This window comes from Ostrea edulis, chromosome 5, assembly GCF_947568905.1.
Source record: "Ostrea edulis chromosome 5, xbOstEdul1.1, whole genome shotgun sequence".
NCBI classification, from domain to species: domain Eukaryota; kingdom Metazoa; phylum Mollusca; class Bivalvia; order Ostreida; family Ostreidae; genus Ostrea; species Ostrea edulis.
This window is the reverse complement of record NC_079168.1, coordinates 6,751,195-6,773,519: the sequence shown is the minus strand read 5'-3', so window position 1 is coordinate 6,773,519 and position 22,325 is coordinate 6,751,195. Positions and strand designations below refer to the sequence as shown.

The 22,325-nt window shown below is 36.4% G+C and overlaps 2 protein-coding genes across 4 annotated transcripts; one reads left to right on the top strand and one right to left on the bottom strand.

Annotated features, from left to right (window-relative positions):
• Positions 1 to 791: 791 nt before the first annotated feature.
• LOC125652578 (uncharacterized) lies at positions 792 to 5,814 on the top strand. Of its 3 annotated transcripts, XM_056167135.1 has the most exons (4): positions 792 to 1,341; positions 1,665 to 1,890; positions 3,805 to 3,830; positions 5,326 to 5,505. In XM_056167135.1, the coding sequence occupies exons 1-4, from the start codon at positions 965 to 967 to the stop codon at positions 5,366 to 5,368; spliced, it is 672 nt and encodes a 223-aa protein (XP_056023110.1). In that variant the 5' UTR covers positions 792 to 964; the 3' UTR covers positions 5,369 to 5,505. The 3 variants fall into 3 exon arrangements, with proteins under 3 accessions (XP_056023110.1, XP_056023108.1, XP_056023109.1); XM_056167133.1 differs by lacking the exon at positions 3,805 to 3,830 and having other exon boundaries at positions 5,326 to 5,814; XM_056167134.1 differs by lacking the exon at positions 5,326 to 5,505 and having other exon boundaries at positions 3,805 to 4,355.
• Positions 5,815 to 5,834: 20 nt separating this feature from the next.
• On the bottom strand, positions 5,835 to 7,717 carry LOC125652577 (ATP-dependent DNA helicase RecQ-like). Its single transcript, XM_048881900.2, has 3 exons — positions 7,222 to 7,717; positions 6,905 to 7,064; positions 5,835 to 6,798 (listed from the first exon to the last, which is right to left on the bottom strand). Exons 1-3 carry the CDS (start codon positions 7,532 to 7,534, stop codon positions 5,850 to 5,852), a joined length of 1,422 nt encoding a protein of 473 aa, XP_048737857.1. The 5' UTR covers positions 7,535 to 7,717; the 3' UTR covers positions 5,835 to 5,849.
• Positions 7,718 to 22,325: the final 14,608 nt, after the last annotated feature.

The window sequence follows — 22,325 nt, the reverse complement described above, 5'->3', positions numbered from 1 at the left end:
AATATAGTTCGTTAGAGTTTTATCGAATAAATAATTAGGAATAATATCTAAGAGAATATAAAATATAGATATTTGATTAAGAAGGTTAAAAAAGACGAAACCGATGTATAATAAAGGTAATTTAGAGCATAAAATCAACGGAATAGAAGATAAGAAGACCGTAGTAAACTACATCCATGATGTAATTTGGTCGCGATCAGCACTGTCGTTGGCCTAGCCTACTAAGTTGAAAATGCAATTGTTGAACACAGATTTCGACAGGAATTCAAAGGATCAGAGAGAATTGATGAAGGATGTGATGGGTCAAGTTAACGTTAAGCTCTCAGTCAGGTTATTGGAAGGAAACAACGGCATGTTCCTCGTTAGGACTAGCGGTTGACGTAGGAGACGCTTCGAGACAGTAGGATAGATTTAGACGAAGTGCAGGTAGGTTGCTTCTTTTGTTTACCTTCAGTGTGTGTACGAGAAAATAAAAACGAACAGACAGAGTTTGTGTTCACTTGAGATATTTTTGTTGTAGGATATTAATGAAGACTCGCACCGGTACCCTGACATGAACATAATTTTACGAGCCTCGATACCAGCCTCTCTCATGCCGAGTCATAGCCATGATGGCAGTTGCCAGGAAACAACAAGTTAACTTATCATCATCATAAAGTAAACAGGCTTGTAACTCTCGCCTCCATTTTTTCGCTTCCGATATCAAAGTTATTTTATGAATTCACCATGTTCAATGATGTTGCAGAAGTTGCAGTTTAGGCATACATGTAGCTGCAGACGGTATTGCAATCTGATTAAAATAAGATCTTTGATCCGCTCCGTTATTGTTATGTCGCTACACAAAGATCTGAAGACATCCCGTGTGGGGTCACGTCGGTGTCAACTTTGGTTTGGCCAATCAAATCGTCACTGCTTACATCTTTGGATGTAAAAGTAAATAACGGTAAGCCTCGAAAAGTTCCGAATGTTTAAACTTCCGAATGAAAAAAAAAACATGGCAGCGCCAGTTGGAACACATGGGAGTACTCGGACTACCCCACGAAAAGTCTATCCTCTGGGGAACATTTGCCTTATCTGTGGGTTTTCATTTGTGAGCAAATCTGTTGACACTGATGGCAACATTAAAATTAACAAATACCTGGACAAAAAACTCCGACTTTCCACGGACCGAATGAAAGTTTTGAAAGATGTGTGCGGAATTTCGGATAGTGTGGTATATCCAACTGACACAGGTGTGTGTCAGAAGTGTTTCAGAAGTACCGAAAGAGTATTAAAACTGGAAAAGGAAGCAGCAACTATGAGGGAATCTTTTAAAGCATCTGTTCAACTCACACTGCAAAGGTCAGTCACATTTAAATAACCCTGCTCACTTTAGAAAGTCGATAAATACCCCCGTGACCTTTTTTCCCCCAACTTCAAAATGGCAAGTTGATAGAATACAACTCACTAGGTTCATATACGTTTATAACTGCATATTTAATCGATTTTAAATCAATAAGTATCAAAGTCTTAAGTAAATGTGTGTGTTGAAGGGGGGAATCACTTTCATGCAGATTTTGTTCAACATATTATTGCCATAAAGATATTTCATTTGTTTCAATATGTGTGGCTTTAATAATAAAAAAAAAATCTTGATCTTATGATGTACCTTCAATCTCATATAGGTTTAATGTTTGTGTGCCTTCCCCCTCTAAAAGATTCATAGAAAAGAGAGAAATAAGGAGCCCATTTAAAGAAAATACAGATGTGAAGAGGGTTCGACCAGATGATCCACTGTTAGTACCTATCAGAAGGGTAATGCCCGTGAAGCTGGTACAACTCCAGCCTGCCAGCGCTAATGTAATTGTGAACAAAGCACGGCGCTCTCTTGGTGGGGACTTTTTGAAACAGGTAACGACTGGATATTGCACTCGATTTCTATGCAAAGGCAGTGTGCTGGTGTATAATGCAAAGGATTAATACAATTTGACATGCCAATCAGATTAGTATTAAGTTCTTTGGTCGTCTCCAATTTATTGTTGATTACGCTTAGTGAGTGTAAGGTATAGGATATATCAACAATTATGATTACAATCATATGTACATGAATGTGGCTGAAACACTTGTATGCTATATTAATCATAATTCTGTTGCCACCTGCTGCCTTCATTCCTACTACTGCTGAAAAGATTATGAATTACCCCTGCTAGTTGATAAAAGTTTTCAAAAACTTTGAACACACATAACTTCATAAATTGCAGACCACAAGTAACTGAATATCTTTGAATACATTTTAGGAGAAAATAACTGATAAACATGAAAATGTTTATAAAAATGGAGAAGTTGAGGTACAGTGTAGTGAAAAGGTTGAGCTTGACCATAATGTTACAAAATAAGGCTAAGAATAATAATTGTTGTGTTTCTGCTAACATTTAAGACAAAATAAGGGTAGGTAGTTAGGTGATTGGGACTTAAGAATCAGTGAATATCTTTGAAAACAAATTAAAATTGTTTTTGCATACTCAAAGAAACAATGTGATCAACAACTCCTTGCAGGTTAACATTATGAACACAAGGGACTTAATTTTCACTATTGTTGCAACTTGGTAAGCTGTAATAAATATATTAATTACATGATCATCTGTAATAAGTATTAGCTCCAAAACAATGTATATTCAATAATCTCTTAAACAATTTGTTAACTGTACCAGGTAGGAAGTATCATTCATTAGGTCGATCAGGTTAGCGGAAACACTTTAGTTTTTATTTTAAGCCTAAGCTGGTCAGATATTTTTTGCATCACTGATCTAGCTATTTATGATAATCATGATAATGTTAAAGAATCAGTGATTTGATTAAACTGACCAGTTGAACTGTTGATTGTTATTTCTAATACATTATGTTTTGCATGTTTCATTGGCACAGGTATGCCATATTTATTAATTGAATTTGTCTTTAGAAAGATTAATGTTTATCTTCAAATCAGACTTAAAATCTGAAAATGAGATAATTCAGAAATAGTTACAATTAAGGCTCAAAAGAATTGATGTTCGGATGATCTGGGGTCTGTATAGTATGTATTTGGTCTAGTGGTTTGTCACAAGCATGCACCATTGGGGCTTGTTAATTTGAATACTTGTCAGAATTCCTCAATAATTAGGCTAGTAAATCAGATGTCCAAGTGACTTAGGTGGACTATTGTCGTTGTCCGTTAAACATTTTACATTTTAAATTTTTTCTTGAAAACCACTAGGCAAATTGATTTGTTGCCATTTTTGGTATGAAGTTTCTTTAGGGTAAGAGGAATGTAAACTGATAAATTTATTATCTTAGCTTCTCCAAGGCCTCATGGGTTGTGCCAGAACTTATTTCCTCCCACACAGAAAAACCAAATGCATCTATAGGTAAGATGTCCTTGAAGCCATTTACCAAAATTGTGGAATTCATGGCCCTTTGGTATGAAAGGGGTTCAGTCTCCTAGGTGGGGTCAATATGGCCATATAGTACTGTAAAGATATATTAAATCTTAGAGAATCTTTTTCTCTAGTCAGAAGTGTGAGAAAAAATAAATGCATGGTTATGATGTCCATGAAGATCGCTACCCATATTGTGAAAATCATTGGCCCTGGGTTACGAGTTTAAGCCCTTGGGTAGAGCAATGTAGCTCTGAGCCTCTCTAGCGAAAATGTATTAAATCTTTTTCTATGTATGGGCGTTAGTACTCATGTGACCGTTAAAGCCTGTGGGTCTCTCGCTTAAATTTTTGTTTTATTTTGCATGACTTTATAGTTTTGTTCTTTATTTTATTCTTTGCTTTGTTGACAGATATCAACACCGTTGAATGAACTTCAGTATGTATTCAGTATTTGTCTAAACTTGATTATTGTCCATATTAAACTGATAGAAAACATGTAAATATTGATCATGTTGATAGATTTTATATATATAAGCAAATTATGACATTTTTAGGTCACCTGAATTCATTCAGGTGACCTATTGCTATCTGTTTTTGTCCGTCGTCGTTCGTCGTGCGTTAACATTTGAACATTTTCAGCTTCTTCTCTGAAACCCCATAACCAATTTCAACCAATTTTGGCATATAGCATCTGTGGGTAAAGGGGAACAAAAATTGTGAAATTCGTGGTCCCTGCCCCCCTGGGGCCTGAGGGGTGGGGCAAAAACCATCAAAATGAGTGTAATTTTAAAAAATCTTCTTCTTTACTCCTGGACATCAAGAAGCCAAACTGTGGGCATAATTATAATGAGCGTTGAGCCCTCTACCAAAAGTGTGAAATTCATGGCCCCTGGGGCAGGGGTTCTTGTGTTAGGGTGGGGCTCTATTGGTCATATAGTGAAAATGTAGAAATTCTTTGAAAATCTTCTCTGTCTCTGGGTATTAAGTAGACAAACTAATAGCATGGTAATGATGAGCAAGGATGACTCTTTATACCCCCCGCAACAAGTTGTGGGGGGGGGGGGTATACTGGAATCGAGTTGTCCGTCCGTCCGTCTGTAGATGCAATGGTTTCCGGGATCTAAAGCATTATCCTTTCCACCTACCGTCACCATATCATATATATGGACTACCCATGGGATGAAGATGTTCCCTATCGATTTTGGGGTCAAAAGGTCAAAGGTCAAGCACACTGGACATCGAAGTAGCAATAGGGTTTCCGGGCTCTAAAGTGTTATCCTTTCCACCTACAGTCACCATATCATACATATGGACTACCCATAGGATGAAGATGTTCAATATCGATTTTGGGTCAAAAGGTCAAAGGTCAAGCGCACTGGACATTGAAGTAGCAATATGGTTTCCGGGCTCTAAAGCGTTATCCTTTCCACCTACAGTCACCATATCATATATATGGACTACTAATGGGATGAAGATGATCCCTATCGATTTTGGGGTCAAAAGGTCAAGCGCACTGGGTCAGGGGTTCTGGTATTAGGGTGGGGCCCTATTGATCATATAGTGAAAATGCATTTTATTTCTTTGAAAACCTTCTCCTCTGCTGCTGGGTATTAAGTAGACAAACTAATAGTATGATGATGATGATCAAGGATGCTTCTTTCAAAACTGAAATTTATGGCCCCTGGATCAGGGGTTCTGGTGCAAAGGCGGGGCTGACCACATAGCTATTCAATGTTTCTTCCATCCAAAAGTAAAATTCTTATATTTAAACACAAACCTAATTCAAACATTGGAAGGTTGTTACATGATACTCAGGTGACCTATAAGGCCCCTGGGCCTCTTGTTCTTGTAAATATTAAGTTCTCAGCTGTTAATATGGTTAATTTCCTGCTACCATTAAAGTTAATTTCTGTTATATATTTATATTAAAGGTATATGTGCATTATCCAAGTGGAAAAAAGACAGCCCTCATAACTTCTGAACTTCACAAAAGTATTTGCAAAACAATAGTCGGCAGGAGCAATGTTGAACAGACCATTGTAAATCACCTCTGTTCATCTAACCCAGAAGTTGTTACAAATGGCGTGTCAAGAGTAGTTATGAAAGAAGCACAGACTCTTTGTAAGAGGGGGTCAGGATCCATTCTTCAGAGTAAAAACTTTAAAGACTTCTTCCAATTTAAGTGGGAGCAAATGAAAGAGGAACTGCGAAGGAGGTGCCCTACAATTCTTACATTACTATCAGCAGTAGTTAGTGATAAGGAGCTGTCCAGTGAAAGCAAGGGATTCATCCACATCATGGTATCTGCCGCTATTGCATTGCATGGAAGAAACCAGGAAATGTCCTTTTTCCAGTACATGACTGCACTTGTGTTAACTCATGGTGGATGCATTCAAAGGGTATGCTTACTTAGGATATAAACAATGTTATATGTATACTAGAAGTCATTGAAAAGTCAGACATAACATGAATTTAAGTCGAGTGTGCCATCTAAGAAGTCATTATCTGAACTTCCAAAAGAATCTTCAGCCTCATTACTGTCTGAGTTGGAAATGACACTCTGTTCAAAAAGTCTCTCCAAGGAAAGATATTCACAATTGCCACAACTACAAAGTTTGTGGCACACATCGCAGCATGTATGCTTTTTAACGTCCTGTTCAAGTTCACTTAAATTGGATTCACTCAAAAATTGTTTCATAATGTTTATTCGTCTACAAGTAGGTGAACGTAGGATATCTTTCATGGATTTGTCAAGTCTACGCAGATGATAAGCGTTAAACAAAATAAGGGCAATTGATGACTCCCCATCTCTTCCAATGCGCCCTATTTCTTGCACTAAGTCTACAATATTTTCGGGTATTCCGAACAGAATTACACTGTTGCAATGGGACACATCAATACCCATCCCTAATGCAGTAGTACAAATCACTAATCTGATTTTTGAAGTGTTATTCTTGTCATTTAAGCAATTGACAATTTCAGTTTTTTTGCCAATGGGTGTTTCTGAGTGAAACATTTCAATAAGAGGACTTGTGCCATCCAACTCCTTAATGAGATAAGTGTAAAGTTTAGAAACATCATTAATGCTAGAACAGTACAATAATGTTTTGGGAAAGTCACTCTGCAAATGTTGAATTCCATCCACAAGCCAGGACATTGCCATTTCAAGATCACTGGATACTTTGGATATTGAGTATTTTATGTTAGCTTTATTTGGAGACATAACAATTTCTACTGTGTTTGGTCCAAAAGACAACTGTTTTGAAACTCTTTTCTGAATTTTTACTGTAGATGTTGCACTTAGTGCGATAACACTGGCTTTTGGAAATAAAGATCTTAATTCTCCCACATGCGAAAACCACTTCCTAAATGCTTGTTTCTTTAAACCCATTCGGTCTTCACCCCTACATAAAAAAATAAACAATAACCAGGTCAGTGGTTGTGATCAAAACATGAGGAATAGTTTGTTGGAATAATGATATATTTACAATAAGTAAATGAAAAATTTACCATGTTGCAATCGTATGAAATTCATCAATGACTATGTTTTGTACATTCAATTTCTTCATATCTTCTCTCCAAACTGCATTACTTATCAAAGATTCTGGAGATGCATAGATGACATCTATTTCCCCACTGAGTATCTGCCTGTCACTTTCTTCACTTAAACCTGTAAAAATATTTTTTAAAGAATATCCTATTTATTATAATACTATATACCAAAGTTTGCTCAGATTATGTCGACACCCCGTGCAAATATTTGTCGATCCGACACTCAGCACATCAGTGAACAAAACCGGTATCATGGATTACATAAAGCCCTTTACCTTTGTACGCTGCCGATATACCCGGCACAGCTGATATTTTCTTCACCTGGTCCTGCATTAGTGCAACTAAAGGACAGCAGACTAATATCACAGCACTAAATCCGGGGTTCATCTCGCGCATAAGTGGAATGTAGACTTGAAAAGGCAGCGATTTGCCAAAACCAGTTGGCAAAATGGCCATACAGTCTTTGCCTTCAATCATGGCATCCAATATGCTCCGTTGTTCTTTCTTTAAAGCACTAACACCGAAACGTGGTAAAATTTTCTCTAAAGCTGCATCGATTACTTTAATGTCGGCCATTTTTCCTTTCATACCGAATGCATTTTGTAAGAATAGCCCGCGATTGGTTGAAGCAGAAGCATTTCATTGGTCGACCCCAGGTTACCAAAGTTGACACCGACGTGACCCCACACGGGATGTCTTCAGATCTTTGTGTAGCGACATAACAATAACGGAGCGGATCAAAGATCTTATTTTAATCAGATTGACGGTATTGAAAACTGTCTATAATGAAACAACTGAACGGTGTGTTTAATGTTTCATTGAAATTATTGTCTGTTTACAAAATAAACTCTATATAAATATCCTGATGCGTTTGGTTCTGTTTTGATGTTATTGCAGTGGCGGATCCAGGATTTACGAGGGGTGGGGGGCACATGTGAAAGAGACAAGTATTAGCCAAAATACTATACTCATGCATTTCGGAATTTTACTCGCACTATTTCTACTTCTTTAAATTTCTGGCGAAAAGGAGAGGGGGGCTTTAAATCCCTCACTGCATTGCATAAGCAAGAATGCGGGTGAAAGTACAGGAACGTACTTTTGAAGCGGTGATTGTATTCATACGCAAGAAAAGACTTATCACGTGACCAACTTCATGTGACAAGAAATTGAAAGTTAATTTCATTAGTACTGTCATATAAGGAAGTGCATTGGCAAATGTAATTGTATGCATGTACACGAAGATCATGGCTGCTCATTTATCATACTCCGCGCATGCCAAGAAGGAACTGTACTTACTCTACAGATTAAAAGAATCATAATATGTATTCTGGTTCTTTCTTACAAATTGTTCAGTCCCGTGAGGATCCGGGTAAGAATAGATCCTCGGTAGCCTTTGTTTGTCGTAAGAGGCGACTAAATGGGACGGTCCTTCGGATGAGACCGCAGAAATCGAGGTCCCGTGACACAGCAGGTGTGGCACGATAAAGATCCCTCCCTGCTCAAAGGCTGTACGCGCCGAGCATAGGCCTAAATTTTGCAGCCTTTCACCTGCAATGGTGACGTCTTCATATGATCATTGATTGTATCTTGTTTAAAATAACGTTCCTCTCGAAAAATTTTCACTTATATGGAGACGTCACCAATACCGATAAAGAGCTTCAAAAAATTCTAGGTGCCTACAGCCATTGAGCAGTGAGGGTTATTTAGCGTGCCACACCTATTGTGACACGGGACATCCATTTCAAAGGTGATCTCCGAGGACCCGTGACATTCACACCTGATGCTGAGCGTTTCGGCGATGGAACTGTCACTACCTGTATTAACAACTTCGGTCTGTCGCAGACGGGATTCGAACCCCGACCTTCTGCATGCGAACGCTGTACGTCTAGACCATCGCGGCGGTTTCATATGGGTGAAATTAATATTTATTTAAAGTCGGCATTATGTACAATGCAACAGGTAACATACTAGTATAAGCTCTCAAGAGTTTTTATGATAGACTAGCTTTAGGTGAATTTAGACCTACATGTATGCATGGCGTTTGTAATCAAACATTCATCGCGATATGAATTCGTTAACGTGCTAACGCCTGTCGCGACACGGGATCTCCGTTTTTAAAGTCATTCCAGAAAGACCCGTGACTCTCACGACTAAATGCCGAGCGTTTAGCGAAGAAGCAATCACCACCTATGTTTATGTCTCAGGTTTGATTGGGAATCGAAATCACAACCTCCCGAACATGAAGCGAGCACTTTACCACAGAGCTACCGCGAGCTTTTAACTTGCACAGTTTGCAGACTGTGATTGCTTTATAAACAACTTCGGGCTCTCCCTTTCTTAGAAAATTCAGTATTCCCAATCTTGCGATTTCTTTCCACATGTCGCCATGTTTCGTTTTGCTATTATCGATGTTACGTGGAATTTTATTGATTAGAATAGCTTTGATAAAAATATCGAACCAATCACAGCGCCTATAGCAAATAAAATTTGATATAAAGTGTAGTTAAACGTAAACAATACTGAATGTAAATCCGTAAAATACAAACCGAATTTGTTTTTACCGCGGTTTTTCGGTTAACCGTGACAAGGCTGTTAATTCCACAGTTAATAATTGCACTTATTCCAACTACCCTTTCAAAAGATGAAATTCGTCAAAAGCATGCTTCAGTTTTAGACAAATCTAATAGCCCAGCCATTGGAATGAATGAATATGAGTTAACGTACCTATACTGAATTCCTAAACTTCACAAAAACCCTTACAAACAAAGATACATTGCTGGTCCTAGTATATGTTCTACAAAACCCCTATATTTACTCCTCACGAAAATATTAACAGCTGTGAAGGAAAAAACTTCAAATGTACTGTGCCACTACATATACCAGAAGTGGTGTAAATCACATATTGATTGTAAAAAATTCTAAAAGAACTAAATCGAAAAACTTCTCAATAAAAATGTATGACTTTTCAACACTTTACACGACCATTCCTCGCGATGAATTAAGGACTACAATTTTGACATCATAGACTGTAGCTTCTTCAACAAAAATGGAAAACGCAATTATTCCTATCTAGTGATCAGCCATCCCAAAAATTACTTTGTCACAAAAAATTTAAACACCACTCTGATTCCACGCACAAGTACTCTGAAGTTGAAATATAAATATTCTTAAATCAAGACAGGCTACTGCCAAACAAGTTGATGGCGCAGGGGTTTCAACAGTCTCGTTTAAAGTCAGCATTTCGCAAATTATATCACAATGGTCGTTATAATGATCTAGTTTGCCAATACAATCCATCATTGGGTCAAATGCTGTCTAACGTGTTTCATATCGATTGTTATGCAGTTTTTTGCACACTGATTTTGACTACGGATTACTCCGTTTACCTGATCAAGACATATAATGCTTACGGCGGGTGTGACAGGTCAACAGGGGATGCTTACTCCTCCTAGACACCTGATCCCACCTCTGGTATATCCAAAGGTTCGTGTTTGCTCAACTCCCTATTTTGTATTTCTTATAGGAGTTATGAGATTGATCACTGTTCATTATCTTCACCTTTCCTATTCGAAAGGTATATGTACATGTATATATAATATATAACTATATACATATGTAATATATAAACCATACATATATATGCATCATTGAAATACAATTTAATTGATTGGTTGATTAATTGTTTTAACATCTCGTGGGGAATTTTTCACTCATATTGAAATGTCAGCAGCTGTAGGTGAAGTGCCACAAATTTAGACCTATGCTTAGCGCTCAGGGCCGAAGCAGTGAGGGTTATTTATCCTGCTAACGCCTGCCGCGACACGGAACCTCCGTTTTTAAGGTCATATCCGAACGACCCGTGATTCTCATTTCTAAATGTCGAGCGCTTTGTGAAGGAGCAATCACTACCTATTTTATCGCCTTAGATTTGACGCGGCCATTGCACGACCGGGGCTCGAACTCGCGACCTCCCGGTTAAGAAGTGAACACTCTACCAGAAATACAATTTATATTCTTAATTCTTGAAAATGACAGACTGTCTATGCAAAAATGAAGAATACAAGTACTTTTGCACCTGGCGAGGATAATCTAAATTAGCATACTCAATACATCCATATCTATCTACCCATACCAACATTTAAAGAAATCTTTATGCCTTTCATCTTTTTGAGGTCCAAAATCCATGTGTCGGTTCGGTTTCTGAGGTCGATAATCTGAATCCCAGTATACCTGTCATTTCTCTGCAGTCGATAATCTATATGACTTTGTTGGTATACTTATTATACCTATAATTTAATAATATGTATGTCAATATACCTATAATTTCCCTCATAATCTGTATGTCAATATACCCATGATTTCCCTGATAATGTGTATGTCAATATACCCATGATTTCCCTGATAATGTGTATGTCAATATACCTATAATTTCCCTGATAATGTGTATGTCGGTATGTCCATAATTTCCCTGAGGTCGATAATATGTATGTCGATATACCTATAATTTTTCTGAGGTCGATAATGTGTATGTCGGTATGATAATTTCTCTAAGGTCGATCATGTGTATATCGGTAAACCTATGATTTTTCTGAGGTCGATAATGTTTTATGTCAGTATAGCTATAATTTCCCTGATAATGTGTATGTCGGTATGTCCATAATTTCCCTAAGGTGGTTTTGTGTATGCCGATATACCTATAATTTCCCTGAAAATGTGTATGCCGATATACCAATAATTTCCCTGAAGTCGATGTGTATGTCGATATTCCTATAATTTCCCTGAGGTCAATAATGTGTATGTTGATATGATAATTTCTCTAAGGTCGATAATGTGTATATCGGTAAACCTATGATTTCTCTGAGGTCGATAATGTTTTGTCAGTATACCTATTGTATAGTTTCTCTGAGGTCGATAATGTGTATATCGGTAAACCTATGATTTCTCTGAGGTCGATAATGTTTTAAGTCAGTATACCTATTATTTCCCTGAGGTCGATAATGTGTATGTTGATATGCCTATAATTTCTCTGAGGTCGATAATTTGTATGTCGGTATGATAATTTCTTTAAGGTCGATAATGTGTATATCGGTAAACCTATAATTTCTCTGAGGTATATAATGTGTATGTTGATATACTTATAATTTCTCTGAGGTCGATAATATGTATGTTGATACATGTATACCTATAATTTTCCTGAGGTGGATATTGTGTATGTCAGTATAATAATTTCTTTGAGGTCGATATTGTGTATGTCAGTGTAATAATTTCTCTGAGGTCGATATTGTATATGTCAGTTTATCTCATACCTGTGGTGTATAATGAAAGTGAGATAAAGCGTTAGCTTTATCACACGCCCGTTTGATAAAGCACTTCCGGTCAGAACTACTTTTGACACTGTCCCCGCATGGATGACATATTTTCTGTTTTTATGCATATCAGTGCATGAAATAAAGCGTAAAACTTATTATTCTGTATTTATTTAGAATTTCTTTTATAGCAAAATTAAAATGATGTTGCCCCACTGACATATAATGCAAGTTACCTGCCACAAGAATGCTAACTCGGTCTGTAACTAGACTACTCAAAATTACGATCAGAAAACAAAAATATGTGCACACTATTATCATCGACAAGGAATCGACCGCCTACTGGACAAGCCTAATCGAAAGTACCTCGACATGCTGCGGTACCAAGAATCCACAAGCACAGTCTCTTTTTTCTGGAGCATATTAAACTGCCTCAGGATTTCCTCTCGCCCTCAGATCCAAAGAAACTACGTAAATAAAATCCAAATGCACAAACACTTTTCATTGTAAACTGTTGAACATTCTAATAACGCTGCATTGAAATATTACTTTCATCGATCGTTAATTCGTTATTACAATTGTTTATTTCAAAACGACGACGGCATCAAACTTTTTATCAGAAGGTCAGGCCTACGTCAAAAAATAAATACTCGGACAATAGTTGCTGCTTTCTTGGAATGGTGAAACCATTATTAATTATAAACTATAATCCCTTCTAAAACAATTTTCATCCATGGTTTCTTTTATAAAAATGTCATTTTGTACTGTATATCAATGGTTTATAAGCGCACTATTTTTTCCCGCGTAAGGTAGACAGATTAAGCACGACGTCTGAGCCACGGATTCAAATCAAATTCAATCAGCTGTTTCTACCATACAGGGAATCATCTCAAAATTAAGTATAAAGAAGACACATGAGATAAATAGAACATCTATAATTGCGTATTTTGATATTTGGTTTATCCAGCTCGTTGATATGGTGTATTTATTCTCTCGGCAAGCCTCGCGAATAAATACACCATATCAACTCGTTGGATAAACCAAATATCAAATACTTTAATTGTGTATGTCAGTATAATAATTTCTCTGAGATCGATATTGTGTATGTCAGTATTATAATTTCTCTGAGGTCGATATTGTGTAAGTCGGTATAAAGGTTTTTCTGGGGTTTCTAATCTACATGTTTATATTGCTATACTTATAAGTTCATCAAGGTCGATAATCTGTATGTCGGTATACCTATAACTTCTCCGAGGTGGAGAATTTATTTGTCGGTGCATTTATCATTTCTCTGAGGTCGAGAATTTATGTATTAGTACATAATTTCTGTAAGGTCGATAATTTACATGTACATGAGTACGGTACTGTACTATTCTTGTTTATTTAGAGCTTTACTGATTTTAATACGATAAGAACTAAATAATCTTTCTAATACTGTAACGAAACAAATATTAAATTGATGTGGTAAATACAGCATTTCTTCTTTATGCAATCTTTCTAGAACATGAACGATTGTGCATTATTTTTGCTACATTCACTGTTGTATTGAATTACCAGAGAACACCTGCACTTTCACGTGCCGTCCGTGACCAGTGCTGAATTTGTTACAGAAATTTACAGAGGTCGATTTCTATGTGCATTCCCATAAACAAAACAAACTCGTAAACATCTCAACCCGTGGAGTTAGCACCATACAACGGCGTCTAAAATACACTACTCTATCACAAAGCAAATGTTAATCGATTCCCAAGAGTATTGTTCTCAAGTCTTAGTATGATAAGGATTTTTTATTTCCTTTTGAGGGTAAAAATGTAATCTAATCTTTCATGAATTAACACGTCTCTAAAAACTATCACAGATCAATTTAGAAATTAACAAGCAGGTAATATAAATCACGATAGGAATTTTATTGACCATTAAGTACTGAATAAACACTAGTTAACAAGATTCTGAATTTATCTTTAAAATTGGGTTGGTGGTATTCCAGATTGTGGTTTGCATTTTCAACAAAATGTAAGTTTTGGATATCTTAAAATACGGGTAGGTTTTGTTTAGTGACGTCAGTAGCAGACTTTGAATATACCAATAACGTCATGGAGAAATCTCAATAAAAACACGGCCGAGAAACAATTATCAAAGATGAATTTAAAAAAAATATATAGAAATACAACGATTGATAACTAATTAGTGGTCGTTTTTTTAAGTAGTGTTTTCTATTTTTTTTTTTGAAAAGATGATCACAATTCGTATCGTATGGTTCGGCAGAGCTATTGTGCGTTAAATTTTAATCTAGTTTTAGGAACTCTCAATTTGTTATTTCATATTAAGACTTGAAATGTAGCGAGAATCCTGCATCTACTTATATAAAAAACTAAAGTGAAATTACTAACAGGCAGCCATGCAGTGAAATTATGTTTTGTGTACGCCATCTTGTCTATAACACTGCCAATCAATGTCCACAAAATCGTGGAATGTGTAAAAAAAATAATTATCAGTTTAGAAGAATGGTGAAATGGATTGAGAAAGCCGATCATTCTGTACTTATCCAGAAACTCGCATCACACTCTGTTGGAATAGATGTATAATTAGAGATCCTACTGAAATCTGGTTCAGACGTTTGCGTTAAATTTTAGTCTTGTTCACAGACTCGTGTTAAATTTTAGCCTTGTTCAGAGAGTCGCTAGTCTTCTTCACAGACTCGCGTTAAATTTTAGTCTTGTTCAGAGAGTCGCGTTGAATTTTACTCTAGTTCATATAATCATGTGAAATTTTACTTTAGTTCAGAGGTTCGCGTAAACGTTTACTCTAGTGGAGAGGTTCGCGTAAACTTTTACTCTAGTGGAGAGGTTCGCGTTGAATTTTACTCCATTAGAAAGATTATCATTAGATTTCACAGACTCGTGTTAAATGTCACTCTAGTCCACAGAATTACGTTATATATCACTCTAGTTCAGAGATTCAAGTTAATTTTACTCTAGTTCAGACTGCCGTTCCACTTTACTCTAATTTAGTAAAGAGGCTCGCTTTAAATTGTGCGAATCTTGAACTAAGTGTCATTTGCTGATTCTCTACCTTTTTATAAAATCCCAACTGCTGTTTTGTCCGACTTTTATTCAGTGTATGTGTATGTATAAAAAAGTTAAGATAACGAACAGCGATCAATCTCATAAATACCTCTAAAAACCAAACCTGAGAATAGGGCGAACACGTACGACTGGAAACACCAGAGTATCAATTCATGTCATTGTTTTTACATCAGTATGGATGTAAGAAACGCGCAGATGAAAAGGCTGCATAGTTGTTCCCAATCGCTTATATGGCATGAATCTTCTGCAGTTTAGAAAGTGTTCTTCATATTACAACAAAGTCATATAAGTCTATGTTAATGAAATACTTATGCCAGTTATCTCTTGAACCCAAGCGGTGTATCTAGATTGTTATGATCTTCATAATGTACATCCAAAATACTTTAAAATATCAAGTAGTAGCCATGCTTGCGTGAATCTTGAGAGGGGTCGTGGGAGGGTGTGTGTGTCGATGTACAATGTACTTTTTTGCTAATAAACTTCTGGACAAGGGAAACATTTTAATGACGGTAATGTATGCAACTGCATTGTCTAAAAGTCATTGAATTTGGTAGAGTTTGGACTGTCACTACTTTGTTCATCATTAGAACTTGACCGACAATACCTTGTACAATAATTTATCAGGCAAGGAAACCAAAGTTTGTTTCAATCTTGAATTTTGCTTCCTTATATATTGAATGCTAAGTTTGAATGTCCGTCTGGTTGACCATGACAATTAGTAGAAGGTAGTGGAAGTGGACTTTTGAACCGTTTACTGGTAATTGAATTCATGCATTGAAGGATCATGCCTACCTAGGATTTAGAATTTTGGCCTATAGTTTGAATTAAACCTTGTACGATATCTTTTTTTATTGAGGGGTTTGGGGATCTTGCCCAAAGTACATCTTCACAGCCACACCCTGCTTGAAAAATTTCTGAACCCACACATGCCATGAAATCATACATGTGGTGAGTTATTAATGAAAAATCTAGAACAGACTTTATTGGATATTTTCCCCAATTGCAGCACTTAAGAATCACAATCATACCGACTTATTGCAGAAAGAGCAGATAACTCTACATTTTCTAAATAAAATATAGACGTACTATGTTTATCTGTATTCATACGCGCATTGCTTACAACTGCAGAGCATTGATGAGGAAATGGCTATAATTATTACAAAGTAAAGATATCGAAGGGAAAACCATTGGAAATGTAGGTATCAAATTTGATCATAGTTCTCGTGATACGCACTTGTAGTGATGTAAAATATTGAAAACATTTATTTGTATGCTCATTAGAATAACTGTCTTGAGATAGGTGTTTCATGCCTATCGTTAAGCAGTTCCTTATATATTGATTTTGACTACGGATTATTCCGTTTACCTGATCAAGATGTATGACTTACGGTGAGTGTGACCGGTCGACGGGGTATGCTTACACCTCTTAGGCACCTGATTCCGCCTCTTGTAGATCCAGGGATTCGTGTTTGTCCAACTCTTTTTTTTTTTTTTTTTTTTGTATTCCTTGTGGGATTTGTGAAATTGATCACTTTTTGTTATCTTAACCTTTTTATGGGATCAAGCCATTGCATAGCTTGTTTTCCATTATCTTTTGATTCTTGTAGCGATTATCATAACCATATTGAATAGGTATTGTTTAAGCTAATAAATGTTTTATTTCACATATTGCATCATTCTTCAATGGATTTGTCCCGTCGTCATAATCATGGTATATACACGAAAAGAACTGTGGCATTTTGTATAACGAATTAGTAGGACTAGCCTTGGTGAATAACCTTTGCAATTATTAAAAAAGTTGTAATTGAAGAATAATATGTGATCTTCCAAAGATCATAACCTTTGTAAAGCCACTTTTTATACTTCAATTACAACCTTTTTAATGAGTGCACAAGGGAAATCTAACGTGCACTATCTATCGATATCTCATTTTTATCGTGTCGTTCGGGCTTTGCTTCTATTGGTTTATTTCCAGAATTCTACACGTCACAGATCCAGGAAGATGACAAAACTGTTTTTCATGATGTCCCAATATGGAAATTGTTTGTTGCAATGTAAATTGTTAAGAGAAAGCCCACGACGCTGCTCCTCTCGACAGAGTAACCATGTACCTTTGTGTTTTATTTAGAGTTTGATTTACATCCTGTGCAGTATTGAGCTTGATTTACTGTAACAGTAAAAAGTTTTCCAAAATCGATTTAGAAGATTTACAAGACTGTCATCCTTTGTTCCTTTTCCATTAACAGTTCCACGTGCTGAATTAATGAGTAAGTAGTTAGTCATTTGAAGATTTGGTTGTCAGGATTGACTGGAAGAGATGATCGACCGATATGAAGAAATCTTTTAATACAGAAATGTTACCACAATCATAGAATTAATTTCTGAAAGAACTATCACATCTGACAAGTCCTTTGTTTGTCCATCAACATGTAACTGTCACGTGCAAAAATACCAACTCAGTTGTTATATGTATTCTCAGTTTTATCAAAATGTTCTAAACTTGGAATAATGACACCATAAAGATGACGTTTTCCTGATAGTTTATATGAAAGAAATATTTTATGCAGTTTTTTTCTTTCATAAAACATTGAAATCAGATTTGGACAAACTTTATATAATTTATCTTTTCAGTGAAAGGTTAAGGTGATCAATCTCCCCAGTCCTTAAGGGATACAACATAGTGTAGGTCAGTAAAAAGAATGTTGTTTGTCCAGAGCTGCGCAATTTCTGAAAGAAAAACCTCGCGAGAAAATACTGTTTTAACTAATTTCGAAATTGATTAAATGAAAAAAAAAATGAAGATAACGAACATTGATCAAACTCATAATTCTCGTATAGAATACAAAAGTGAGAGTAGGGCAAACACGGAACCCTGGAAACGCCAGAGGTAGATCAGGTACTTAGGAAAAATAAGCATCCCCTGTCGACCGGTCACGCCCACCGTTAGTCCTGTATCTTGACCAGAGTGATTGGTAATTAAAATTAGTATGTCAAGAACGGTCTAACAATTGGTATGGAACATATCAGACAACATTCGTCCAAACGACAGGTTATATTTGTGAATTTTATCGTTATACCGACCTCAGAATTTGCCAAATGCTATCCTTAAACCAGATTGTTAAATCCTCTATACGTGTTATATCAACTTATTTATCCTGTCAACATTTAGAAACTGATCATACGCAGAACATGTTCTTCCGTAACGAATCATTTGAAAGACATACATGTAAACGCAATATCCAGGTGATTATGGAATATTGCTATCTATAAATATGGGAAGCAAACAATGGTGAAATTGAAGTCATCCCTGTTTGTCATACAGTTGAGTTGTTAGTTTGCCGTTATATTCAATAAAATATCCAAGTATGAAGCAGATGTAGAAGACTTTGAGGTGTCTTATTTCGAGTTCACTGGGATATATAGATCGACATATGGATGAAAATGAGTAATGGCAATAGATAAAACATCGTCAATATATCTAAAATGAACGGCCACAACAAAATATTTTTGCTTCTTGTGTATATGTAAAAGCTTTTTATCTATTCTGCCTCATAAGAATATAAAAACAGATCAGCTAATAAAGGAACACAATTCGTGCTCTTGGGAACTCCATGAGACTGTTGAAAAACCCGATCACCAAACATTTAGTCAATGAGCAACTCCAGCATATTTTTAACGTCAGAGTACGTGTGCGTAGAATCAGAGTGGTGTGTTTAAGAAACTTTTTTTTCATCTTCCCCGATTACGTCAACAATGAATGCAATCATGGATCTGAGGGGCAGCACCACAAATATTTTTTCACACTTCTAATTTATCAACAGGTAAATCCAGTTGATTTTCAATAAAGATAAAGATAGCGAATGTATGCTGGTTAGAGTGTTGTCCTTGATGGGACTGGGGCACTACAAGATTAATGTTAACACTATTTGTCTTTGAAATAGGCATTGAGTTATGTTTAGAGATAAACTTAACGAATCGATTTCACATTGGACCATGACTTAAGATCTGACTTAACTTTAGGTCATGACTCAAAGATAAACTCAAAGGACTGACTTGATAATATACCATGTCTTAAAGATTGCATTTAAATTTTGTAGTTTTGCTTACTTACGCGTGGTTTTTTTGTTTTTTTTGTTTTTGTTTTTTTACTTCTATTGTATAGATAACATGTCAACAAACTGTGGCGTTCAATGCGTTAAACTTCATTACATCATTCCGTGTTACTTGTATCATCAAAAAAGATGTATATAAAAGAACGAAAGCGTTTTATGCTTGTTTTCTTAAACTTATTTTTTACTAAATTACTTTTTGTATCATTGCGGTATACGAACCCCTAGACCTCTTGGTCATTATCAGTCCACAAGATATAACAGCCACGGAATATGCGTGGCACGGGATAGACGTGGCAGCTTTCTAGCAACATCATTGGTGGGTTTGCATAGTGACTTTAACATTATTGTTTTGTTTAGTGTGGCGACAAATCATTGCAAAGAGATATTTATTCAATATTCTACCACTGTCATTGCAAAGATCAACGGAATTCCGAGGTCATCATTCTGAGATATAACTTCCTACGAATAACTGATAATAGATCTAGAATACTTTACCATCTCACCTTTTTCGTCAGCAAAAAAAAAAATGTAGGTCTGGTCCGTTTCGGAAACTGTCATGACTACATGAGGACATAATTCGTAACTGTAAAGGTAAACAATAGCCTGTATATTTCTGAGTCGTAGTGAAGTAGACATAGAGTTCTTGTTTTCGTGGATGATGCAGAATAATTTCTCGCTCTCAAACTCGTGTTTAAAAAGTAAATGCCTAGCATTTCTCGACCTCGGGGTTTATTCCGCAAACATCCACAAAAAACGCGAACTTTATTTCTGAAGTACACGCCTAACTGTTTTAGTTTTTTCATAGCGATACGATGTTGGAAAATTGCGTTTGTGTGATGTTCTATGTCCCGTTCGAGAATTTGTCATTCGTGTAGGAACGTCACCAGCTTTAGGTTAATTGCCACCAAAGTTTGATTTATGCATGTTCATTCATTTATTCAATTCAGAACCGCTGTAGTGAGAGTTCTTCATCCGGTCTACACCAACCGTGACACGAGACCTTTGTTTTTTCAAATAAGTTCCCATCCGAAAGAACCACAACTCACTTCTAAACGCAAGGCGTTTTGTGAAGGAACAGTCACTACCTATTTTTACTTCATAGGCTTGTTGCACGAACCAACAATGTTTTACGTCATAGGTTTGTTGCTCGAACCATGATAGGAACTCCTCAAATGTCCCGCGCACTCGACATATCGACATATGTCGAGTGCGCGAGACATTCGAGGGATTCCGATTGGCTCGAACCAAAGACCTTTTACGTCATAGGTTTGTTGCTCGAACCACGATAGGAACTCCTCAAATGTCCCGCGCACTCGACATATGTCGAGTGCGCGAGACATTCGAGGGATTCCGATTGGCTCGAACCAAAGACCTTTTACGTCATAGGTTTGTTGCTCGAACCACGATAGGAACTCCTCAAATGTCTCGCGCACTCGACATATGTCGAGTGCGTGAGACATTCGAGGAATTCCGATTGGCTCAAACCAACAACTTTTACGTCATAGGTTTGTTGCTGGAACCAACCATTCGGCCACGAAGCAAATGTTCTAATAACTAATGTGCCACCGCAAAATATTAGTCATTATATTTTTTATCTTGTTGTCTTTCCGTTACCACATTCAACATATCCCTTCTAGTGGGTTTATATTCTCAGCAAAGAAGGTTTATTTCATGCCTTGGTGAGGTAGGGTCAACCCTACGAGTGTAAATCTTTCGACGTTATTACTCAGACCGAGGGCTGACTTATTAAACAAGAAAATTGTAATTTATGAAAAATCTAAGATACGTATAATGAACTTTTGGTACTGGAAACTTTGATTCGACGTATTCAGTGTAGCCCCCTGGAATTTGACAAAAATGCATATTTTTCATATATTTTGCAGTAAATTACCAAAAATATCATTACATTTGCTTATTTCTTGTGTAGCTTGCAGAATATATAAATATAAAATGTATTATAGGTTATACTCACTCAATGAAACTTGTCATAATATTTTGACCATGTCCAATTCTCAGTTTTGACTTATGCTTAAATTTTGAAAAATCTCAATTCACTTGCTGATTATAAACATTTTGAAAATTTCTTCTCTTCTTTTTAATGTTTAAAGTATATATTTTTGAAATTTTGACATGTTATTGTATCTGGGTTTTTTTTTTTTTTTTTTTTTACCAAAACTCGTACATGTAGGCTGGACCCTCCACGGATCGAACTGGACCTTCTGAAAAAAAAGTTCTGGATCCGCACAAGAGACAGTGCAATGAGTGTATGAGTTTATCGGTATGACATCTCATTTGAACAGTTTACATTCGATATATTTTCACAATTTCCTGATTTTGTAAGTTTAAATATTATATATCAGGGGGATAGTTTGTTTAGCTAAAGAAATCCTTTTCCCGGATAGCCTACTTCCTGCTTGTTTGGAAGAATTCGACTGGTGGTGGTAGCGGCAATATTTACAAGTGTCTCACGGATTACAATTACTCCACTGAGGTGATAATCCCGACACTTGGAATCAAAACTAAGACCTCGTTACAGATTTAAAACTCTCGTGGGATTTCCTGTTTGTCTTTCGAATTTTGGTGCAAAACGTTAATAAAGAAAATAAAATTGGACAATCGGATTTGCCTGGAGGTACGGAATGTATTAAAGCCAAAGAAATTGCCCCATAAAGGACACAAGCAAAATTGCCATAAGATGTATGTTTTCTGGGCAAACAAGCTCTGCGAAAATGATGGTCATCTATTCAGGATCATGATATTTTTGCGCGATAGTGGGAGAAGAATTTGTAAAACTGTTAACGATTTATGCGATGATATCGACGTACAGTTTGTAGAGTGTCAAGAGTTGAATTTGTTCAAACATTTACCTGAATTG